Source organism: Podarcis pityusensis, assembly GCF_964106645.2.
Source record: "Podarcis pityusensis genome assembly, chromosome: 1".
In the NCBI taxonomy this organism is placed as follows: domain Eukaryota; kingdom Metazoa; phylum Chordata; class Lepidosauria; order Squamata; family Lacertidae; genus Podarcis; species Podarcis pityusensis.
The window spans coordinates 108,179,064-108,193,375 of record NC_138028.1 but is presented as its reverse complement, the minus strand read 5'-3'; the positions used below and the strand labels follow the sequence as shown (position 1 = coordinate 108,193,375).

Here is a 14,312-nt window from a genome sequence, read left to right as displayed (position 1 = left end):
ATTCATTATTGTTTTTTTTCAAAATATAGTCCAGCCCCCCACAAGGTCCGAGGGACAGTGGACCGGCCCCCTGCTGAAAAAGTTTGCTGACCCCTAGTGTAAACCATTTGTCAGATTATTTTTTTGATCATAACATCAAAACAGATTCCACACTGCAGACCCTTCCTTCAGTGTGCTCTGATGCATCTGTGGAGCTCCTAAAGAAATCAGGCTTTCCAAATTACATCAATTAATGCAGCAGCTCTATGTATCCATCCTTTTTCAGCTATGGCCCATTGTTGAAATAATGAAGAAATGTCACATGTAGGTGTGTTGGAGTGCTTGTATCTACTAAAACATAGCAAATCTTTGCAATCTGGATGTTTGGGAATGCGTGAAAACACTGGGCACTATCGAATGTATCTGAATATTACGGTTTCCAAGCAAAATAATTTGGGGAAAGCCTACTATGTAGCATCTTTTCACAAGCGACAACTTTTGAAATGTACTTTATTTTGATATCACAAAGGTTATTATGTAGATTATTCCTAAATGGTTTGTTTTGTTGCTGTTTTAGCTCCTGCAGAACCTTTGTTGTGCAAGTTTGCAGATGGAGGACAAAAAAAGAGACAGAATCAGAACAAATATATACAGAATGGAAGAGCGTGGCACCGAGAAGGCGAGGTGAGACTTGTAAGTCCTCCTCTCAACCTTTAGTTAGAGTGTGTGTGTATGTGTGTCTATGGATGTGCATTAAGAAAACAATAGTCGCAAAGAGATGTGCTGCCTTGGCGTCCTCCTGCATTGTTCAATGGAATATTACAATCCTTCATTCCACTTCATTACTTGACATATTTAAATGCACTGTTTAAAATATTGGGCCATATTCAACCAACTTATTGTGTTAGCGGAAACCAGTGCTAGGGTTCCCATGAGTGCAATGGGAATTCCCGCCAGCAGTACTTCTCCCCCTACACACCCTCCCTGAATCTGTTCTTGAGGGACTGGAAAACTACCAGAACAGTGCACTATGGAAGGGAGGGGAGATAATTCCATGAACACACACACATTTCTATCTCCTTAGTCCTATGTTGAGTACAACCCATTGTAATTGTATGAATGCAACCCATTGTAAATATTTTATATGAATGTATTTTCTTTTGCTCTGTGTGTGTGTGTGTGTGTTTAAGGCTGACTTTTCTTAAATAATACATAGTAGCTCACAAACAGGCTCAATAAAAACACTAGCAAAGTCAGTAGATAAATAGTCAACTATCTGTAACCAAATCAACATGATATAATTAATCAGGGGAAATCCAGGGAAGCAGAAAATGGTCCATTTTAGAAAAGCAAGATTCACTGACCCCAGAGTCCTTATTTTTAAAGCCAGCTTTTAACCTGGTGTCTGAAGGCAAATAACACTGGAGCCAGTTGGGCGTCCCAATAAAATGGCTGCAAATACTGAAATTGCCCATTGCTAGTAGATCACTCTAGAACATACTGCACATAATTTAACATCTCAACTGTGTTCCTGCACACTGTTTCATGTGTGTGTAAGCTGGGCCATTTTGAGTCTTCATCAAGGCAGATTTTACCAACAGCCTCTCAAAAGAGATGGTACTTTCTTTATTTAAGGTATTTATAAGCCGCTTAATTACAAAAGTTTCTTAGTGGTGCACATAAAAATAATGAAAAAGTATACAGTGGATACACACATGGGTCCAATGGTACTTTGGTGTATAATTGCAGAGCGGCCATTGCAACGTAGTAGAAGCCAAACTATCCTGGTGTTGTAGGGAATGAGGAAGCCCTTGTGTATTCAGAAGCTCCATGTCCTTGCAAGAAGCTTCTGGATTGGGTCCATAATCTTTTAATGCATAAGGGAGATCCAAAACAGGTTACTTACTGCATATCACTTGTGCCAACAAAATTTCACAAAACATAAGGCAGTACTGGCAACTTTGACTATTTCAGACAGATGGGCTAGTGCTAATGTTTTGGTTTGGAGTGGTAGCCAGTCTTTTCATTGAGTATATGTTTTATCCCTTCCCTAAAGGCTGGAATGACACTTACGTATGATCCAACTACAGCTGCTTTACAAAATGGGTATGTACAATCAGACAATAAATATAAGTTATTCCATGGTACCCTTTTAAATGTATTAATAAAGGTGTTTGTGCTTTTAGATTTTATCATTCGCCATACAGTATTGCAACAAACAGAATGATCACTCAGACGTCTATCACGCCATATATTGCTTCTCCAGTTTCTGCATACCAGGTCTGTATTTCAAGATGGAAGGATAAGCTATTAAAATACTTGGTAGGAATTTGTGTAGAGCTCACATGAAGGCTTTGTGGAATGCAATACCTTACCATTTTTGTCATTCTATGTATAAAACAGCCGGAGACAGAAAGGGAAACACAAGAAACTTGCTTTTGAAGTGTTCTTGGTTTCCTGTAGAACAGAAATCAGTGTGTGGAGTATGTTGAAATAGAAGCTTGTGCTGCTTAATTTTACTGCTAAGGCAGATGTCATTGTGTTTTTTTCAGTGAGGAGACGAGTAATGGCAAGACAAGCTTCTGTGAAAGAGAGCTTGCTTACCACTTTCAAACATATCCTGCAAGTGCACAGTAAACTCCCCCCAAAACCTGGTTCAGATCAGCAGTTTTAAATACACACTGCCTGGAGGTGCAGGGACACTCTGAAGAGCGAAAGCGAAAGACCTCAGCCAGTCTCAATGGGGAGAGATGGATGGTTGCAAGGAAGCAAATGTCCTGCTGTTTGTTTTCCTTTGACTCCGCTCAATACCTCACACATAGAGGATTTGGCAATGAAGGGGGAGAGAGAGCTTGTGTTCATTCCCTGATGCCAAGACAAGTTGCTACAATGGCTCAGAATCGATGAGGGTGGTGAACAAGCTCCCCTTCTAGCCCCAAACTCTTCACAGGCGGTTTATGTGGAGGTCTGACCCTATATCCCATGAGTTCTCAGGACACTTTACCAGCCTCTCCAGGATTTATAGGCCACTAGATTAGGAGAAATGGGTGGGAACTGGTAAGGGGAATCCTGCTACTCCACTTACTCTCAACCTCTCTTGAGTCCCTTTGTGAGTCTCTTTGTCTTTCTCTTTCTAAAGACACTGAGCATGGGAAAGAGGCATGGTTTGGGAAGTGGGGTTGAACTGCTGTGGGTGAAGGTTGTACATGCACACTTCCCCTCATGCTTCCAGGAAATATCTCTGGTAGCAAAGGTCAAAGTTGTGTGTGTTAACACTTGGCCCTTTGGAAGAGGAAACTGTTCTGGTTTCAGGGAAGAGAGCTTTGTTCAGCCAACACAAGATCCTGCGGCTCTCTTCAGGGTTAGGATAGGCTGAATGCTGGGCTGGTCACAAGGAGAACAGTAAACCCCCCTGCCCTCACTGGAGCTTCCATACATAGAAGGGACTCTGGGGACATCTGCACCACATCTCATTTGGGTATGTTAGCCACTTCCCCAGAATTCTCCTGCCTGCAAGTTCCCAAAAGCAACCGAAAAGGAGGGCTCAAGAGAGCATGCAGTGAAAAGTGATGGGTGAGATCAAAGAACAGAGCCTCCATCCCTCTGCCTCTCCACTTCTCCACTAACCTCCCCAGAGCTAGGTACAGGAGGGAGTGGTAGAAGGGTGCACCACAACTCTCCTCTTACTTCAGGTCCTCAGTTTGATTTTTTTTTAAAGGCAAATGTTACTTACACTTGGTTTTCCAGTCAGTCTCTAAACCTACCAAACTGCCAACTCAGTATGCTGTTCTAATTCTAATCAGTACTTATTGGAAAAGGAAAGCAGCATTTAAACACTCTTGTTTAGTTATCCAAACAAAGAAGGATCTAGGGCTGCAGTTGTATGTTGTGGAATAGCTTCTTCTCCATTACCCTGCCTCCCAATTTCCAGCTGTTCCTTATCAGACCTAAGGAACAATTTCCCTTAGTTTCTTGAATCTCTACTTTTCACAACTAGCTGTTACTTTTACAGACGATTTTGCCCTCCCTTCAAAAATAAAAGCAGAATGGCTGCTGAGCATATTTATGAGAATCTTCTGCAGTTAACCTGCCATCGCAGTTGGGCATTCTACCAGGGCTCAAGCCATCTCTGATAATGCAAATCTCAGTCAGTTGGAGAGAGAGGAAACAGATGTTACCACTTAGCAGAACCACTCCCTCTCCATGCTCGCTGAGAAAAGCACACAGAGAAGATCACATCCTGTACTCTGGCTGTCTTTGTGATGTCGGAATAGGATTGTCAGTGTTCGGCTTGCTGCATGCTGAGTAAAAGTGAATATTGAACTGATCATACTTTTCATTCCAGTTCTTCCTAAGAGTGAACTTGAGGAACTGGAGATTTCTCTCTTTCCTCTCTGTGCCATACTACCACCATCTCAGATCCTCAGAGCTTCTGTTGAAATTGTCTGTACATAATATTTTTTTGGGGGGAGTGCACTTGAGAAAGGAGAAGGCTGTGATTTAATTCAGGCTTTTCCCATTCTTGTCCTTCAAAAAGGGTCATTGCAATTCTTAGCACTTGTAGGCAGCCATGAAGGCCAGAACAATGAGTTAAGATGAAAGCATGATGCTTTGAAATGTGTGTAATATATACATTAAAGTTGTGAAGATTGTTTTCCTAACAAAACAAAACCTTTTCATTATTTACAGAGCCCTTCATGGATGCAGCCTCAACCATATATAATGCAGCATCCTGTAAGTTTGAATACTTTCGCCTATGTCAGCTTAGGATCAATATTCTTATTTGTTCCTCATTTTCATTCGTTATTTCTTTCTCTGGTGGGCGCTATTTCTTAATGCCAACACTAAATAACATCCAACTGGTATGGCTTTCTGCAGCCCAATAATAGATAGCCTAGCCTTATGCCAAGTCTTCCTAGCATGAACAGTAGAATCTTGACAGGTGGCTATTTAATTGATTCTGGCAACATCCAATGGAATGAAGTAATAACTGGGAGGGGAGAGGGGGAGAGGGAAAGCTGTGCAATGGGGGCCAGGAACCCGTGGCTCTGCAGATATTGTGGATGACAACTTCCATCGTTTCTGACCATTCGCTGTGTTGGTTGGGGCTCATGGAAGTTAGAAGTCAAATTTTGATTAAAAGACAGAGGTAAGGAAGAGGTTAATGTAAACAAAAAGCTGCTTGGTCCTTCTAGTATTGTCTACACTGACTAGCAATGGCTCTCCAGGTCAGGGTCTCTCCCAGTCCTACCTGGAGATCCTGGAGATCCAACTTTGGACAATTGCATGTAAAGCAATCGCTCTACTAATAAGCTACAGCCCTTCCCCAGGTAAAAGCCAAGGTAATTAAGAGTTTCTTGTTGAACAAGCATATGCATGCACCTGTACAGAGCAGGGAAGGAACAAAGCTCCATTAACATATAAATATTGCACAGACTATACATGCCTCTTAATCTCCCACATTGCACTGCTGCAAGGCAGATGCAAAAGAGAACCGTATTCATACAGCAATGACAATACACATAAAGGTTTCTTGTGTTAATGTATGCAGTGTCACGGCTTGCAAACAATAGCACTTTAGAATCTAGCATAGACAAAGTATTGGTGTTGATCTCCATACAGCTATCAAAATCCGAATCATCTTTGATTATGCCTTTTCTACATATGAAAGCAAATGCAATTGTCTTGGACACTTAGGTTCTCTTGATACTTCCTATTAGAATAATTAGAATAGCTGGATTCGTCTCTCACAAGTGCAATGATAGCACTTAACAAATGTTCCAAAATAATAAACAATATGCAAATCGAAAGCAAAGCAGTTAAAGACAAGGCACCGAGATTGCTGGGCTATTATGCTTCATCATGTAAGCCTCCCACAGGTGTATAGTTCTGGCACACAAAAGCTCCCTGTCTGTGGTCTCTAAAGGTTAGGGTTTGACTTTTTCTATGTGCACATTTTTGACTCTGAATTTAATTTAAAGAACCTTGCAACCTATGGGGCAGGGATACCCCCCCCCCCTGTATTTGTGGAACACAGTGCTTGTGTTTTAATTCCTTACCCTAGTACAGTCCATAGTCCTCAAATGACTTGGTCGGAAAAAAGTCCTATTGGCACAACATAAAGAGTCCTGCCAGATTAGACCAAAGGTTCAGCATCTTGTTTCTCACACTGGCCAGCCAGATGCTTCAGGGAAGCACATAGGCAGGAAGGACATGGAGGTCATAGTTCTTCATTCCCTTACTCTTTGAGAGCTGCTCCAGATTAAGGTGGTTGAGGGGTACTTTAAGTTGGGTACTTAAAGAAAAGCAAATTTAAGCCATGGAGAACAATCACCAGGCATGTTTTGGGTTGCCTGCAGTCTATCACTGGCTGCTGAATTTATCACAGGTAAAATGCCAATAGAGGTGTGATTGCAACTGATTTTCTCAATACCAGTTAAAATCCATGCCCACACTTGGAACGTAGTAGGCTGAATCCAGCATTACAAAAGTAGGGGACGGGCTTTCCTGCTCCTTACCCACTGCCGAACACACACAACACAGCAACCACCTGCAAACCTCTCCTGAGTGTCAGAGGAGCCACACTGAATACTTGGAATGTGCCAGGAGAAATTGCTGGTAATTAGGCAAAGCAGCTTGTGCAGTCAAATATCTGCTTCGGTGAAACTGGGCAGAGCCCATGTTCTTCTGTATAGTGCCCAGTATAACATTAATCTCCTTTAAAGTCCTAGCTGGGAATAACTTTAATAGCTGATTCCAAAATTTCTCCAGTTTAATATAAAAGAAAACTTTGTTAGCATTGCATTCCAAACACATAGTCTTAACGCAAAACCTTTTGGAGTATGTTGAACCCCTCAAACTTAACTCAAATTCTTTTATGGGATATCAGGAAATCCTGGAGGAAGGAAAATGGAGGTGAGGGTTGGTGAAATAGTAGGTTCATAATTGGGGGTAGTGGGGTGGTGGGTGGGAAGAAACAACAAAAATACCTAAGGGAAATATTAGGCGCCTAATAAAATCACTGGAAGGGGTTCAATGTATTTCAATACCCTAATAGTGTTCTTTTCCCCTGGAAGAATGTTATAAATAAATAAAAATCAGTGTTGTTTGTTTGCATCATGAGAGTGTTAAGATAAAGCCAACTTGGAGCAGAATTAATCCCCTAGGATAAAATTTTGTTCTCTGGCCCTACAGACCCATGCAATGCTTTGTAACAAGTGTTTGTCTTGAGATATAAACAAGCAGGGAAGTGAGAATATTTCAAGGACTTCGGGGAGGGAGGAGAATCCCAATGAGATACAACTGCAAAACATGGAATTTTATACAGGATAATGAAGTTCCTTGTGATAGATTGGATCCCAATTAGCTTTGCTAGTTGTTGTTGTCCCCCCCCCCCCAATTCATTTCAGTAGGGGAACCCCTGATAACTAGAATCTCTAGGCATTGAGAGGGTTAGACTGACATCACTGTAAGACGTTATCCCATGAATGAACTGTAGTTTCATAAGGGAGCTCCAGTTCAGAGTAGAATTTTTTTCTGCTACAAATCCCATGGGTTCTTGGCAAAAAACCAGTGGCGTAGCGTGGGGGGCGCAGGGGGGCCGGCCGCACCGGGTGCAACATCTGGGGGGGCGCACTCGCACTCGCAGCTCTCTGCCCCTACCTGGCTCACTCAGGGTTAGGGGGCGCAAATTACTTGCCTTGCCCCGGGTGCTGACAACCCACGCTATGCCACTGCAAAAAACACAAACTAGAGTGACTCATAGGTGCAGGATTTCATGTATACCCTCAAGTCTTTTGTGACCCATAGATGGATCTTACTGTATTTGTCACATTACCATGTTTTGCTATCAATGAAGTGTTTCAATTGCATGCACCTTTACAAAAGAAAAATTGAACATGTGTCAGTAAAACGTGAATCAACAGAAGCTGTGTACAACTTTACTGCTTTAATCTGAAACAATTTCCCCCCCACTCTTACAGGGTACTGTATTAACTCCTTCCATGGACCACACCATGTCACTGCAGCCTGCATCAATGATAAGTCCACTGACACAGCAGATGAGTCACCTTTCATTGGGCAGTACTGGAACAGTACGTGGCAATTCTAATAATAATAATAATAATAATAACACCCAGAAAAAACTGACATATTTACTATATATTCTGCCCATAGGAAAGACATTTAGAGTATTCCATCGGTCACATTTTGTTTTTACTGACCAGTAATTGCATGTGCATTATAAATCCATTTTCTATTGCAATTCATCTTAGTCACTTGGGGAAATTTTACTTTTAATATTAAAGAGGTAAAATTTGGCTACTATTGACAACTTTGAGCAGTGTAAGGCTGTATCTTGCCGATCTTCCTTTATCTATCAGAATAGAGGGGGTGGGGAGCTTGGACAGGGTTCTCCACCAAAATGTGATCTGAACTGTCAATGCTGATAACACTACTGTGGATGTATGTTTTTGGATCGCAGCATAAATCATCCTGTAATCTCCTTGTCCCTAGGCTGGGGATAAGAATTGGCATTGCCAAATGAACCCTCTGTCCTAAAGGGAAGATGTATTGCCAGTGTCTTTAGAAATATCCCTCTTAGCAACAATTTTGAGAAGACCCAGTTCCTTTTCTTCTTACATCCTAAAGCAAAAACAAAACCCAATGCTGTTGGGCTTTCTGTGTGTTTTGAATTATTTCGGTGGTATCTAAAGACACGCTAATGCATGTGGAGGGCATGCATCATGGAAGGGCTGCATTATGTTTTATGCTGGAATGCTGCATAAGAAAGGTGAAATTCAAAGATGGTCTTTTCTGTGCAACCTCATGTAAAGGAAGTGTTGTGCAACCTGTTTATTAGATCACACTTTTGAAAGCATTTGTGGAACACTACCAGTGGCTTAGGGACGTGGGTGACGCTGTGGGTTAAACCACAGAGCCTAGGACTTGCTGATCAGAAGGTCAGCGGTTCGAATTCCTGCGACAGGGTGAGCTCCTGTTGCTCGGTCCCTGCTCCTGCCAACCTAGCAGTTCGAAAGCACTTCAAAGTGCAAGTAGATACATAGGTACCGCTCTGGCGGGAAGGTAAACGGCATTACCGTGCATTGCTCTGGTTCACCAGAAGTGGCTTAGTCATGCTAGCCACATGACCCGGAAGCTGTCTGCGGACAAACACTGGCTCCCTCGGCCAATAAAGCGAGATGAGTGCCACAACCCTAGAGTCGGTCACGACTGGACCTAATGGTCAGGGGTCCCTTTACCTTTACCTTTACCTTTACTAGTGGTTTAGCTCCCTTCCTTTCACATTTGTTTTGGGTCGAACCATCTGTTGTGTGTATTAGTTTCCTTTAGCTGAATACATTAATCTCTTTTTCCTTTGCAGTACATGCCTGCCACAACAGCTATGCAAGGAGCCTACATACCCCAGTACACACACGTTCAGACAGCAGCTGTTCCAGTTGAGGTAGTTTTTCTTTTTAATTAATGGGAGAGTCTTTTAGTTAAAATTCATTGTTTACATCATACATAATGTTTCAATAAATGTAACTTGCTGAAGTGGCATCAGTGCTGCAACAAGCAAAAGATGTCATTGGTACAAATCCTGCATCTGCCCCCCCCCCCCGTGCTCTTCAAGAATGGATATAAACTATGGAAGATGCACAGGCAGTCAATGATAAAACTCAAGACAAATTTACCTTTGTAATATCACAGCTAATAATTAGATGCTGTGTGTCTTCTGCTTACAATCTCTTCTCTTACAGGAAGCCAGTGGTCAACAGCAAATTACAGTAGAAACGTCCAGTGATCATTCGCCATATACTTATCAGCAAAACAAGTAATCGTGAGGTAAAGTTGCTTTCATGTTGCTTTGAAAAAATTAATTGGAGGGAAAACACTCTTCATGTAGTATATTCAGACACTTCCAATCATTTTCTGGAGCCTTTTTGGTGTTCACTTAATGATGCAACAAACTGAGAAGCTGCATGCGTGTTCCATAGATGCCATACACTTAGTACATTGAACATCTTCAGAATATCTGTGACTTACCAAAGTTGGCTTGTATGAACTATCAGTTTGTCAAACGTATTATAAAAGTGACTTAACAACTCCAGATAAAGCGATTTACCAAGTTCTCTGTTTATGGTTGTTGCAGCAAATTGTTTAGGGCACTGAGCTACTGGATCTATAATTTTCATTGGACCATTGACCCATCCCCATATACATGTGTGGCAGCTGTTCCAAATAGTGCCATATTACTATATTTGATTTAACAGCTTTACCTGGAATCATTAAATCATTTTTAAAATAAGCTTTTAGATAAAGGCACCACCTAAATATCATACATTTGTTATTCAAATAATAATTTTATTACTTGTACCCTACCCATCCGACTGGATTGCCCCAGACACTCTGGGTGGATTCATTGCTTCATACATGAGATACTTCATTGCTAATTGAAGATGGCAGCAATACTTTAATGAGTTAGTGGCAAAGAGAAGCACAATCCTATAGGAAAGTCTGTGCCTGTGAATAGGAGGACAACAAAGTAGGTGCCAGGCAGATCTCTCTAGGGAGGCCAGAGAGCACCACCACAGAGAAGGCTGCTGACCTTGCCTCACAAGGCAAGAGAACCTGCAGAGCATCTCAGCTGTAGCTACAGGCACGCACATATGGAAACAAGTGGCCCTTGAAGTATCCTCATCCTAAGTCACAAAGGACTTTTAAAGGTCAAAATCAGTTCTTTGGACCTGGAAATGGATGGGAACCACTGCAACTGGCGTGGTGTCAGTGTAACATGATCCTAATGCCCACTTAGTTCAGATTGCAGTTGTGAGATAACATCAACATTCAATGTATCTTCAACACATTTGAGTGTTGACACTGAGGAACTTGGGTCTTTTTGAAAACCTTATCTTACTGTAACTTGGTCATGAATCTGCCCCACAACAACATCCTCTGTCCTGCACATGAGGCCTATTTGAAGGATCCAGCCTGCATTTGTGATTGTAAGTTGTTTTTAAAAGCTTGTGATGTGTTTTAAATTGTTGTAATGCACCCTGGAATCTTAGGGTGAAGTGGAGGTAATAAATTAAGTGGATGATATTGATGTGGAAAAGGATGTCTCCTTCCTCTATGCTCAGATCAGTATAGCTTCTCCATTCTATATGCTTAATGCAGTCCTAGGAACCAGAAGTACAAACCCTTTGGCCAAAGTAACCACATGCAGAAATCTGCCTGTACATACACAGGCACAAAGAAATATGTAGTTATCTACTTTTTTCTATTTCTAGACTCACAGAGTCAGGTCACACAGGCTATAAATGCTATGAATCAGAAGTGTACAACTGAATTCAACTTTTTCTTTTTCTCTCCCTTTCAGAAAATGTGTTGTTGACCTCGCCTGGAGAAGGATGCAAAGGCTGAAACAATCATGGATTTTACTGATCAATTGTGCTTTAGAAATTATTGACAGTTTTGCACAGGTTCTTGAAAACGTTATTTATAATGAAATCAACTGAAACTATTTTTGCTATAAGTTCTATAAGGTGCATAAAGAAAAAGAAAAAAAAACTTAAATTCATCCTAGTAGCTGTTTCCCTCCCCCTCCCCCCTTGAACAGGTTTATTTTAGTAAGAAATTTTTTATCAAGTATTAACGACGCAAAAAAAATAAAATAAAATAAAGGTAAATAATTAAATAAATGGGGGGAAAATCTGTCCATGCACAGATTGCAATGGAGACATGTTCACGTGCATGACAGAATCAGTCTCTTGGTTTGTTTGTTTTTTGTTTTACCGTATTAAGATTTTGTTTTTGTTTTTTGAAGTTTAAACTAGTAAAAACATCCATGCCGATGTTCTGTGCTTGCCGTGTGAGTGTCGCTATAGTGCAGTGTTGCAGTTGTAGGGTCTATTTTCATAGCTCTCTCTCTCTCTCTCTCTCTTTTTCTTTTAAGGTAGTGTGAAGTGTCTTATCCTTTTTCTATCAATTCCAATTTGCCTTAACTCTTTTAATGCTGTAGCTGTTTCAGTACGTAGTCCAAACTAATGGTGTAGAATGCTTTTGACCAAATGAGCTGGTCTATTATGCCTTGTAAAACAGCAGGATAGGGCTTTTAACAGGTAGTCGATTAAAATTGCTGAAAATTTTGGCTTTTAAAAAATGTCTAGTAGGTGTTTTTAATGATTTTGTTTCCCCTCACATAATAATGTAAGGTTGTGAAATGCAAGATTGGGGGGTAGGGAAATGTTTTGTGTGAAACACATTTTCTGACTGGGGAAATTTTAATAGGATAAATTGTTTGTAAGGCCTTATGCCAATTAGTTTTCCTCTGCTAGTTAGGAACTCTGCTGTATGATGCAATGTAAAAAAAAAAAAAATCTTTTTGCCTTTTTCCAGAAGATAATTGATGTTCTAGTTTTAGGGTGGGGGAGTTTTGGGGATGGGGAATCCACAGAATGTTTCTGTCCTTCCTTTCTAGTAATGAATAGTGCTTTAGAATGATGCTGTGCAGAGAAAATAGCAAATAGAAGCGTTTGCTTTTACAGCAAAGGCGAAAGCTAAAAGACTTTTTTCAAAACATAAGCTGAGATGTAAGTAGAAAACATACTAGATTGGGTACTAGCTCTCTATATTAGGTAAATAAAGACTTGGCACTTTTTAAAGGTAACTTTACCAAAGAACAAAGAGCCAGTAACCAATAATTCTGATTTTGTCTCAGCAGTTATGTCTTCTGTACTCTTTTAATTTTGTTGCCGGACCAGTTTGCGGTTAGAAGAATGTGCCTTTTTTTGTACATTTGCATTTAGGTTTTATAATTTTTAATTGATGTATGGACACAAACAAACAAACAAAAAGCATGAAGGAAGACTTGGATCCAAGCAGTGCCACACTTTACATCATCACTACAAGTGTTAAGTGTAAAGAAGAAGAAGAAGAAGAAAATACAATTTTGAAACTATGAAATTCCTGATTTAACAAATACACTGTTATTTGTACTTTTTACATATTAGATGATAAAACTCACTGCTATTAAAGCTCATTTTATTATGATCGCATGTGTATTAAATCAAACGGTAAATTAAGTTGTCTTCCAAAACTGTGTACTTGTCTGGTCAGCTGTGTATGATCAGTTATCTACCTCAAGGCTTATTTCCTTTTGTAATGGGACAGGTTGCTGGCCCTCCCTGTTACCACAGACCAAATCATCCTAGCTCAGGAGCTAGGCCTAAGCAATTCTTTCTTTTCACTTATTTTTTTTTAAAGTTTTTAAATTTTATGTGAGTATTCAAGTACAGATGTCAGTGACATTTCATAGTTTCAAAAGTCAATGCTGCTCTGAGAAGTGTAGATTCTAGTAAATTACATAGTCATAAGAAATGTGTTTGTTTCTTTTTGTTTTTGTTCTTTTGTTTTTTTTTAAAAAAAAGTTTAAAAAGTTGTGGTATTATTGGTTCTATGCTCCCTGGAATTGACTGCTTTGTCAAAGTTCAGACTTCTTGCAACTCATTCCCTATAGCTGGTGTATTTCCAGATGTGGGGGAGAAGATGTGAGGGCAGGCAGATATTTGCTACTTGATGTTTTATTTCAATTAGCTAAGCATTAGGGTTAGAGGGAGGGAATAGATGCTGCTAGAAAAGTCTGAACTAAGTGCCATACTCATTATCTGGGTAAGATTTGCAAAATGTAACCTCTGTACATAAAGAAATAATCAGTTACTTAAACATCACATAGTAGACAGCCATTAAATTATAAAAAAAATAATTTATGAAGAAAGACCTTTTGTACAGATTGAAAAAAAAAGATTTTCATAGAGATATCTATATGATCAAGAGAGTTAATTTTTTATTTTTGTTTTACTAGTGCCACAAACTTGCCAGTGGTAACTTATTTGTCCGGTTCAAGATACTCTGTCATTTTGTTTCCTAGGACTTGTTGTTAAATGCCAAAAGACATTTTTGAACTGTAAATTTGATTAGATCATTAGTTTTTTTCTGTTTTATTTCTTTTGAAAACTTTTGAATAAAAAAGATCAAAATATAAACTTTTTATGTGTGTTTTTTAACAGTGGGTGGAAACAGGCAGCTGAACTTTATAATTGAAAAAAAAGGGGGTGTGGGGGGCTTAGAAAAAATATTACTTCTATCTCAGGTGAATTTACGTAGGCTTTATTTAAATGAATAGTAACTTTCTCAAACTGTAATATATTATTCTCAAGGAAGAAATGCTACATAATGTAAAATGCAACTAACATAAACGACCAGCTGCCATAAATGAAACAAGGAGCATTTGTCTCTTCAGTGTCCTTCCATTCCAGACCCAGCAATTTTTT

At 39.9% G+C, this 14,312-nt stretch overlaps 1 protein-coding gene across 4 annotated transcripts in view; it reads left to right on the top strand.

The window, feature by feature from the left end:
* Positions 1-14,024, top strand: part of RBMS1 (RNA binding motif single stranded interacting protein 1) — a 121,122-nt gene extending 107,098 nt beyond the window's left edge. For 2 of the 4 annotated variants that reach the window (XM_081008369.1, XM_081008367.1), the window contains exons 7-14: positions 557-663; positions 2,036-2,085; positions 2,166-2,259; positions 4,669-4,713; positions 7,962-8,072; positions 9,362-9,442; positions 9,741-9,825; positions 11,361-14,024. In XM_081008369.1, coding sequence (XP_080864495.1) covers positions 557-663; positions 2,036-2,085; positions 2,166-2,259; positions 4,669-4,713; positions 7,962-8,072; positions 9,362-9,442; positions 9,741-9,818 — 566 coding nt within the window. In that variant the 3' untranslated portion in view covers positions 9,819-9,825; positions 11,361-14,024. Of the gene's footprint in view, positions 1-556; positions 673-2,035; positions 2,086-2,165; positions 2,260-4,668; positions 4,714-7,961; positions 8,073-9,361; positions 9,443-9,740; positions 9,826-11,360 lie in introns of all 4 variants that reach the window. The other 2 variants (XM_081008368.1, XM_081008366.1) reach the window with 1 other exon arrangement.
* The last annotated feature ends 288 nt before the right edge of the window (positions 14,025-14,312 follow it).